A 10,445-nucleotide genomic window follows, 5' to 3' on the forward strand; every position below is an offset into this window, starting at 1 on the left:
CCATTTAAAACAGGCAGTTTAGATTTCTGACTTGTCAAAAAGGAGTTAGTATCTGTATCTGCATCTTGTGTTCTTTTCAAAGCCCCAGGTACACAGTTCGTTAAACCAGCAGTTGGAGTTCCTCAGGTGTTCTCTCAAATGGCCCAGGTGAGACCAGGTACAACCATGCCGGTCCGACCCACCACCAACACTTTCACTACGGTCATTCCGGCCACGCTTACCATCAGGAGCACTGTACCACAGTCCCAGGCACAACAGCAAAGTAAGTCCACTCCCAGCACCTCCACAACTCCTACTTCAACGCAACCAACAACACTTGGACAGTTAACTGTGCAGCAGCCAGGGCAGTCCAGTCAAGCTACTAACCCCAAATTAGGTAAGACTTCCCATGGAAAGTGATGGGACCCATGACACTGCTTATCATTTGATCTTCAGATGTGTGCCAGGTGGCTTGAGCCTGGCAGTGGGAGTCAGAACTCCTGGGTTCTACTCCTGGCTCTGTCACTGACACACTGCATGACTGTGGGCAAGTCCCTTAACCACTCTTTGCCTCAGTTTACCCATCTGTTAAACAGAGGTAATTCTTCCATATCTTCCCTGCCCATATGAGAACTAACTAATTCTTGTGTCTAGCCTGCTTTTAGATCCTCAAATAAAAGGCCCTCAAAAATGCATAATTAATCATTTGTATGTTTTGGATGGTAAAGCTATAAAATTAAGGAAGGTATAAGTGGATACTAATTATTTCCCCTTTTTTTGTTCTTGCTTCATAGTACAAGAATCAAAGGATTTCTCAAAAATAATGGGAAACAGCTCAAACAAATTAAAATACTTCTTGACAAATGGTTCAGGCGGTGTAATTAACTTTAGGAAGTTAGAGTCAAGTATATGGCTGGATTTAGAAAAGGAGTGTGGATCATCAGTTACCTATACATACGCCTTGTGTTTCTGAGTGGAAACTGTTAGCTGGAGGGATCATGAAAGTATTTTCCTCCTCCAGTCCTCAAGACCCAGTTCTAATGAATCAGGTATTGGTCACTAGCTACCAGTGGGTGTGTCTACACATTGTCCTACGTAGTAATCATGTGGGTGTACACGTGATTGCCAGCTATGACACTGGTAGCTGTCACACTACCCAGTTATAATGTGCTGCTATGGCAACTTACTTTTGGAAATACTGACACATGTCACCATATGGCAACGTGTAGATGCACCCAGTGTTTACCAGAATTGATGGATTTATAGTCTTACATGGTAGACCTGTAGTCTGATGTGATATGTCAGGAGGCAGGAGACATGCTAAACAAGGGGTTCACCTGGTACATTAGATCTGATCTTTCTAAATGTCCCTCCACTCTCTGTCCTTTTGGTAGTGAGCATTGCAAGCTTTGTGACGGTGAAAAGACCTGGAGTGACTGGAGAGAACAGCAATGAGGTTGCTAAGCTGGTGAATACCCTGAATACCGTCCCTTCATTAGGGCAGAGTCCTGGTCCACTCGTGGTTTCTAACAACAGCCCAGCACACAGTTCCCAGAGACCCAGTGTTTCGGAGTCATCATCACTAAAAGGTACGAACAATAGCAGCTATATTTTCAGTCCTCTTGGTGTGTCTGAGAACCCAGCAGTCTACAGAACTTCCAAGTATTCCGTTTCTGGAGCAGAAAATGTTAATAAAGTATGTTGCAATTTCAAGGAAGAGGAGAAAAGCTTGTGTCGAGCAGCTGTACTGTTGAATGTTGTCTCTTGATTGGCCTAGAGTTTTACTTGGTGGGTGCCTGATCACAGAGTGGTCCATACACAAAATGATCAGGGGCATTTCTCTGTATAATTGTTATTTATGCATCACCACAGGGTATGCAGGGCTCTTTTCAAATACCCACAAAGACAAAAGGGCAGAGTCTGTGCAGCTGTTGCCCCACAGAAGGCATTCCCTTTGGGGAGGTAAAGGCTAAAGGTAATATGACACCACCTCTATAGCCATCCAGATCCTGGGCTTCTGTCTGTTCTTGGACACTAAGACAAAAAACGTAAACTTGCTGTGGGTGGGGACAGAGAAGTGCTGAAGTGATGCTAGGAGAAGGGAGATATGGACAGGACACTGAAAGAAGGTGATTTTAGCTGCAAGAAGTCTATCCGAGTACTGTTGAGAAACCCAAAGAGAACAGCAAATTTCTGGTGGACAGGGAGCATGTGTGTCCTGTGGGCTATTATATATAAGCATATATCTGCATATTTCCATTCTTTTTATCCCAAGTTCTGTTAGCAGTTAAAATTATCACTTTTGTAAAGAAGCATTTTCACAGGAGCCAAAAGACAGGTCCAGATTTAAATTGGAGTGTAAGAGCAAGACCAGATTCCTGACCAGCCTTACCAGTCTCTCTTGATTACAGTCAGCTCCTCTCCTATCCCCACGTTTGACTTGCAAGATGGCGGCCGGAAAGTGTGCCCAAGATGCAACGCCCAGTTCCGAGTCACTGAAGCTTTAAGAGGACACATGTGTGTAAGTTGCTGCTCTGGGATGAGTTACAGAGTTACTGTTGTCAGTCATCTTGTGCAAAAAATTCCCCTTCATGAGCAGGGGTTTGGGTAAAGATAACACCTGAAGGTGGCAAGGGAAATGGAAACTGTGCACTGAGATCTTGAATAACCCCAGGTAGGTGGGAGCTTGATGAAGCCCTTTCTGATCTCACCTAGCAGCACTGAAACAGAGAGAAGAGCACCCCTCTTTAATCCACATTACCCCTTTGGCAGTGTTTGGAGGTCTTGTATTCCAGTTCTAATAAGGCCTAGCCCACTTAGCCTGTGCGATCCAGTGAGGACCCAGCCCCTGTGGTATCTGTAGTAAACTTCTGCTAGATATGCTGTAAGCATTAGTATGGCTCTTTCTCCTTTAGTACTGCTGTCCTGATATGGTTGAATTCCTCAAGAAAGGAAAATCCCTGGAACCTGAACCAAATATTCAGTCAACAAAGCCTCCATCTCCAGAAAAAACTGCAGCTGTTGCTTCACCACCCTCATCTACGCCTATCCCTGCACTGTCCCCACCTGCTAAAGCACCAGAGCCAACTGAAAACATAGGGGACTCATCCCAGAGCAAGCTCATCATGTTAGTAGATGATTTCTACTATGGCCGGGATGGGGGCAAAGTCAATCAGCTGCTGAACTTCCCCAAGGTCCCAACATCCTTCCGGTGTCCACACTGCACCAAGAGGCTAAAGAACAACATACGGTAAGATGGATGTCATGTGTTGTTACAACAGCGCAGTGCATCTCTAACACATTTGGTCTGCAGAACTCACACTGAGTTACTTTTAGTCTGCAGGACCACTACAGCTCCCAGAGAGGGAAAATGTTTTGGGCATGGTCACAGGATGAGTCAGTAGCAAAGATGCATCTCTCAGAGTGATAGAATCCTGATTCTGTCAGAAAATGCAGATGGAAAGTTTCACTTACCACTATAGGCAAATAAAGGATTTTGAAAAGGGGGATGCAAATGGCAAGGTGCATCAGTACATAAAATAATGCATATTTTTCTCCAGTTAAAAATAAACTAGAAGTATTATTAATTTGCTAGGGGCCTATGACTCTATTATGCAGTTAAAGATTGAAGCAAAAACAAATATAACGTCATTGGAACGAGTTCAAAACAGTCTGCAGACCTGTAAAATAGGAGCTTCATTACTGGGAGCAGGTAACAGACAGCAAAATGGCAGAACAAAGGTTGGCTTGATTGGTGGAACATCGAGACCATTAAAATGAGAGAGGGTTGTTAACACCTGAGGAATGAAGAGTTTAGACAGAATTAGGTAGATTACAATGAACCATGAAATTCAGATGAATCCCTCACCACTGCCTGACTAGAAATGCTGCTGTCAATGCCAGACAATTGGTTTTAGACTTTCAGTAGAGTAGGAATCAAAGGGGGTGTGAGTGCACCAGAGCAAGCCCCTTGGATCTGCCCCTACTCACCACTAACCTGACTTCTGGAACCTAATGAAGAATTGTTCTCTCTTGCTTTATCCAGTTCAGTTACAACCCAAGGGCTGAAGAGGTAATTTCCTATTTGTAGAGAAAACTACAGTACAAAGCTTGTATCTTGTCTTATCTTGACAATAGGTAGTATTCAAATTTGTCTATGACCTGGTAAGCTTTGTCTTGGCAAATGGAGAATTCTATCTATGTCCTTATTCAAGACCAGAAATTCTCCAACAGATGTTTTGGCCCTTTATGACAAAATGCCCACCATTATGCTGTCTACCTGCCCCCCCAAGAGGTGGCTGGTTAGGAGAGTTTTCATCATGCCAGTTATGGTTTTGGCAAGAGGAGCAGGGAGGACACACACCCTAGACGCACGTTGCGTTTAGTTTGATGAATAATTAGGTTAGATATTAGGGAAACCTTTCTCACTAGGAGGGTAGTAAAGCTCTGGAACAGGTTACCTAGAGAGGTGGTGGAGTCTCCCTCCTTGGAGGTGTTTAAGCCCTAACTAGACAAAGCCTTGGTTGGGATGATCTAGTTGGGGCTGGTCCTGCTTTGAGCAGGGATTGAACTAGATGTGACCTCCTGAGGTCCCTTCCAACCCTTATTTTCTGTAATTTTGGAAAGTCTCTACCACTCATCTAAAGCAACACCAAAAAGTTGATGCGCCCTTCGTTTGTCTTCCAGAATCAGTGCTATTGATGTGAACGTGCTTGGATTTATTTTCACATGCACTCTCCTCTCCTCCTTAAGGTTTATGAATCACATGAAACACCATGTTGAACTAGATCAGCAGAATGGGGAGGTAGATGTCCATACTATCTGCCAGCACTGCTACAGACAGTTCACTACTCCTTTCCAGCTGCAGTGCCATCTAGAGAATGTTCACAGTCCCTATGAGTCAACAAGTAAGTGGCAGGTTGTCTGTCTCAAGATTTCAGTGCAAGCATCTCAAGCAGACCATTCATTCCAGGGCTTCTGTCGCTGGCTTGGAGACTGTGCTCAGTGATTACTTGGAATGACCATTTTCTTACGTGCATACAGAAGTTCAAGTTAAATTGCATTGCAATTTGTCTAAAGTGATTTCCTTCCCAAGGGCATTCTGAAGGCAAAGACTTGACTGGATAATGTTCCGGTTCTGATACAAACCTACTAAAGGAGTGACATTTTGATCTGAGGCAGCTGTTGCACTGTTGTTGGGGCACTGTCATTTGTTTTCTTAAATTTAAATAATAGCTGGTATGTACAATGTATTTTAGAAAATAAGTAAGATAGATTTATTTTTAAACTGTATGTCCCAGCTCACAGATGAGTGTCAGAAACATGTCTGCTTCCTTCAAAGGGATTACTATATTTTTCTCACATAGATTATACCCAAATATAGGATACACCTTGTTTTTGAAAGTCAGAATTAAGAAAAAGGATTCTTCCAGTTATAGCTGCATAGAGCAGGGACAGAGTTTTCCTGAAGTTTAAGGAAACCTTTCCTGCATAACTAACTAGCTGCTGTTGAAAACTGGTCTCCATGAGTGGATCTGTAATTTTGAAAAGAGCTAAAAATAGTAAGCTAGAGACTCTCAAATTGAGAGACCAAGAGCAGCTAGCGGACAGCAAATTGCCTAAGAACAGTTAGTTTGATTAGTGGAACAGCAAGACTATTAAAAAGGAGAGACCGTTAAAAAGGAGAGATGATTGATGGTTAACACCAGTAAGAGTGAAGAACAATGAGTCATTAAGTCAATTGACTCCCTCAGCTGCCTGAACAGTAATCAAAGCTGCTGCACTGTGAAGCAGGAATCAAACCATGTTGCTTCCAACTTTGAGCAGAAAATCATCTTACCCACTTAATGCACACACCCCAGTTTTGGGGGGCTGATTTTGGGGAAAGATCCATGTTGTATATAAGAAAATACAGTACATTATGAAATATCAAACCCCCTTGCAACAACTTTTGTGGTCTGGCTTGAGCTTTTCTTTTTCTAACAGTTATTTCATTTTTCCTTCCTGTAACAGCAAAATGCAAGATTTGTGAGTGGGCATTTGAGAGTGAGCCAATGTTCTTGCAGCACATGAAGGATACCCACAAGCCAGGAGAAATGCCCTATGTTTGTCAGGTATTGCATAACTCTGAGTGCAGTGCTCTGCTGTAATGTCCAAGAGGAGATCTAGTATTCTTCACCAAAAGAGTTAGGTATAGGCCTGGTCCCACTGGACTCTGTGCTTGGGGAGAAAGGCCTCGTGGGTCACTCCCAGGGCCTGGAAACTGGTTACTTTGCCACAGAAGCTGTGTGTCCATCCCTCTGGAGGTGAGGCTGTGCTGTCAATGCTTGCATCAGCTCTGCACCGCCCCAGAAAGGTCCCAGTGCTGCCCCACAAATGGGAGATGAAGAAGAAACTTCTCGGTTACAAACTCTTCCAAGGCAGCAAGTTCTAAAAGCTGGGTTTTTTAAGTGTCTGAGTATATTGCTCTTCAGTCTGATCCCATCACTTTCCAGTAACTCCTTTTCACTGTGCCCAGTACAAAACTGGCACTGATACTCCTTCCATTTAAGGGGATGACTAAACAAAAGGGGATGGGAATAGTTTCACTGACTGCCATCTGCTAACCGTCTGAAAGAGCGGTCTTTTCCAGATTTAGGTCCTTGTTTGTTTCAGGTACGTGTAGTCTCTCTGAAAAGTACAATTGCTGGTTTTAGCCTTGTATGGAGCTCTTTCAATGTGGAAAGTCTGAGGATTTCCCCTACGCCCTCACGTGACTTGTCTCATCATATTGTCTTGTATCATGACTGAGAACATTTGGAGAGGCGTTTAAGAGCCAGCTACTGGCTAGGCACTCGGAAGCTGCACTTATTGCCATGTATAAACCTAGCTAGACTGACCAACTGATCACTGTTAGATCTCCCTTACTCCTTACTTCCAACAAGGCCTGATTGATTTGGTAATGGAAAATGGGTATGGGATAGTAGGTACTCAGATGTTACAGTGAGGCCAGGCCAGCCTACTGTGGTGGTGGACATGACAATAGCTGCTAGAGTATGCCTTTGTGCACCCCCAGGTCTGTCAGTATCGGTCGTCGCTGTACTCTGAAGTGGATAGCCATTTCCGAATGATCCATGAGGACACCCGGCACCTGCTCTGCCCTTACTGTCTTAAGGTCTTCAAGAATGGCAATGCCTTCCAGCAGCATTTCATGAGGCACCAGGTAACCCCCGTGCTGCGTGGAAGCTGCCATCCTGGCAGAGTGTCTTTCTCACAGTGACTATCATGGGAGTTTAGCACGTGCTTAAGGTTAAGCAGGTGCTTAAGTGTTTTGCTTGCCTCTGTTACAAACTAATTCCCAAAGCATGTGTAGTGGGTCTGTGTCAGTGCATTAACTTCTAGGTGCCCTTCTCAAAAATTTGTATTTGAGAAACATTTCAGCATTGACACACTGCCCTTTCCTACAGCTTTGAGTTCTCTATGTCCATATCTGTTGGTGTAACAGCAACATCTTTTGTGTGGGAGTAGTTGGAACATGCTTAAGGTTTGGGGGTTTTTTTAAGTCATTGTTTCGGACTGACGTGTGGCTGGCAGCTCTGTGAGCCTTTTGTTTACCTGCAGAGCAAGGTTTGGCAGGGCATCAGCAGGGCAAGCTGCCTCAATCTTCTGCTCTGCCAGTGTGCCTTAGCACTGGCTGGGACTAAACCCTTCTCCGGCTAGAGGGTGAGAGTTCACTTCTAGTGGCCCTTTTGGCTGTTGGTACCTTCTGGATTGGCTGCCAGCAAAGGGATTCTAAAGCATGGGGCTGGATGGGCTGTGGACAGTTTGCCAGGGGAAGTACATTTCATTCTCTTCTGATTTAGAAGAAGAGTGTCTATCACTGCAACAAGTGTCGGCTGCAATTCTTGTTTGCCAAGGATAAAATCGAACACAAGCTGCAGCATCACAAAACCTTCCGGAAGCCCAAGCAGTTAGAAGGCCTGAAACCTGGAACCAAGGTAAGGGATCCATGTAGACAACAGCCACTCTTCTTTCCCTTTCTCCTGGAGCACCTCTGCAGACTCAGTGTCAGTGCATCCACCCAGAGTGCCAGCAATAAAAAAAGTGTTTGAAGGATACGTAGCATTTCAAGTCCACATTTTATCTGAATAGAGAGATTTCTCCTGTCCCTTCCATTCACTTGACATGCTTTTATCTGGTCATAGTATAGGAACACCCTGCCCTGCATTCTTGTGGAGGGTTGAACTAGATGACCCAGAGGTCACTTGTAACCCTTGAATTCTGTGGGCGGGATGCGCTACACAAGAGATGAGCAGGCGAAGGAGAGATCAGTAGGCACCAAGAGTCTTACAATGTGGCTTTTGCCTGTCCTTTGCAGGTTACAATCAGGGCATCTAGAGGACAGCCACGGACAGTGCCAGTATCTTCAAATGACATGCCACAGGGCGCTGTGCAGGAAGCCACTCCGCTGGCATCTTCTACGGACCCGCAGCCCATCTTCCTGTGTCCACCTGTCCAGAGGAACATCCAGAAGAGAGCAGTCAAGAAAATGTCAGAACTTTTGGCTAAGTTTCAAACTAAAAGGTGGTTGAAGGAAATGTAGTCAGTTTTTTGTTAGGCCACCGCTAGTGGCAGAGCCACTCCTTGGTACTTGGGTAGTTTTGGTTTGTCACTGCCAAGTAGAGCCTTCCTACCAAGAGAATCTGACTTCCCAGACAAGGATTAAGGCAAATGCTGAGAAAACAGAGCCCAGGTGATCCTCTCCATTCCTCTGACCCCTCCTTAGGGGTTCTGTGGATCCCATCATGGCCAAACACTAGTGCTGGGTAATAAGGCCTCTTCGCTGCTGCTGCAGTAGGAGCAATGTGAAACAGCTACCAAGACTACTACTTCCCCTGATTAACCATCCTTGTCAACACAGCAGTAACTCCAGTGTATGGCTGGAGCTGCTAATTTCTGCCTCCACAGCAAATCTGTGTGGCTGATTCCTAATGGGATCTTCATCTCCAAGGAGAGAGGAGACCATTGCATTTGAGTGTCAGGCCTCGGAGAGTGACTCCTAGCCAGACTGTCCCAATTGGGAGCAAGAGCCTGACAGTGAGGCAGGCTGAGTAGCTAGGGAGGTAGTCATAGGGCAAAGCTGATGATTTTGACTGCAAATTGTTCTGCCAGTTTGCGTTTGTCAGTGACTGTCTCCACTATCTGCTGCTGAGTTCTGTGCCTCCCTGAGCTTGCTGTACAGGCACTGACAGGAATGTCCCCTTTTGTCCACAGGAGTGTCCTGGGGAGACAGACCTGCTTGGAATGCAGCTTCGAAATCCCTGACTTCCCCAACCACTTCCCTACCTACGTTCACTGCTCGTTGTGCCGCTACAGCACCTGCTGCTCCAGAGCTTACGCCAACCACATGATCAAGTAGGTGCTAGGGACACTTGTTCTGGAGTGTTGGGGGGGGGCACCTACTTTCCCATTCACTAGCAGTGGGGCATATAGCTTTGTACTTGCCCCGGTATGTTTGAGCCCAGAGGTTGGTGGTGGGTTTCTTATACGCCAGTGCAAATGGGAAAAATGTTTAGTATTAAAGGGATGGGAGCTGAGCGTGCTGGAGTTCAGATCATGTGAGGACTCTCACAGCTTACAATAAAAGGTTTTTCATTCACTTAGAAATACCCACTGCAGCTTCTTTCTGGGGCGAGTAAGCACACTTCTCTTCCCTGGCAGGGTTTTGTGCTGTTGCTCAGGTCTATCATGATAAACATTCTCCCAGCTCAGGAAACACTGACATTCTCCTTTCAGTTGTGAGCTTAGTTACTCTTCAGTGCAAACAGCTGACTTTTCTTCCAGAGCTGGTGTATTGCTGCCTGGCTTCTGTCACCGCTTTCAATATAGTGTTCACTGTAAAGATGTGGTTGATGTTTTATCTTGTAGTAAAAGCAGGATTTTACTGTGCTCACATGGAGATCCTAGAGCACGGTGCATGGGTATAGCCCAATTACAGCCGAAGCCAGGGCATTTTCAAATGATCAAGCACTTGAATCTAGAATGGGGGACTTTCCTGAACCACTCGTTGGAAGGTAGATGAATTTATAACAGAACATTGTTAAAACAGAATCAGCTTTCCCAGAACAAATGTGCTGCCCTTTTGAGCATGTTTGTCTTCTCTTAGGTAGAATAATTCTGGTCCTCCTAATAATTTTTGGGGGGGTTTTGTCTTGCAGCAACCACGTCCCCCGGAAGAGTCCAAAATACTTGGCTTTGTTTAAGAACTACACGGCTTGGTAATGCAAAGCATGATTCCTTTCTTGGTTACTGGAGAATCTGGAGGGCATTATTTTTCTGATCTCCTCCCTCTGCCATTTCCCTTCCTCATTCACTGTCTTAGAAACGTCCAGTTTGTAGGGGTCTACTTAATTCATGGTTTCACGGTTTTCACAAAAACTGCAAAAAACGGTATTGTCTATGATAGCTAGGAAATATTGCATTGCTGT

The 10,445-nt window shown here is 45.0% G+C and overlaps 1 protein-coding gene across 8 annotated transcripts in view; it reads left to right on the top strand.

Annotated features, from left to right (window-relative positions):
• Positions 1-10,445, top strand: part of POGZ (pogo transposable element with ZNF domain) — a 32,439-nt gene that overhangs the window by 17,559 nt on the left and 4,435 nt on the right. For 6 of the 8 annotated variants that reach the window (XM_019556942.1, XM_019556944.1, XM_019556946.1 and 3 more), the window contains 11 exons: positions 83-376; positions 1,374-1,568; positions 2,391-2,500; positions 2,895-3,229; positions 4,732-4,886; positions 5,992-6,092; positions 7,034-7,180; positions 7,821-7,955; positions 8,336-8,508; positions 9,232-9,372; positions 10,176-10,235. In XM_019556942.1, the coding sequence (XP_019412487.1) occupies positions 83-376; positions 1,374-1,568; positions 2,391-2,500; positions 2,895-3,229; positions 4,732-4,886; positions 5,992-6,092; positions 7,034-7,180; positions 7,821-7,955; positions 8,336-8,508; positions 9,232-9,372; positions 10,176-10,235 (1,846 nt within the window). The remainder of the gene's footprint in view (positions 1-82; positions 377-1,373; positions 1,569-2,390; positions 2,501-2,894; positions 3,230-4,731; positions 4,887-5,991; positions 6,093-7,033; positions 7,181-7,820; positions 7,956-8,335; positions 8,509-9,231; positions 9,373-10,175; positions 10,236-10,445) is intronic. The other 2 variants (XM_019556943.1, XM_019556945.1) reach the window with 2 other exon arrangements.

This window comes from Crocodylus porosus, unplaced genomic scaffold (genome assembly GCF_001723895.1).
Source record: "Crocodylus porosus isolate Cpor-Errol unplaced genomic scaffold, CroPor_comp1, whole genome shotgun sequence".
Lineage (NCBI taxonomy): Eukaryota > Metazoa > Chordata > Crocodylia > Crocodylidae > Crocodylus > Crocodylus porosus.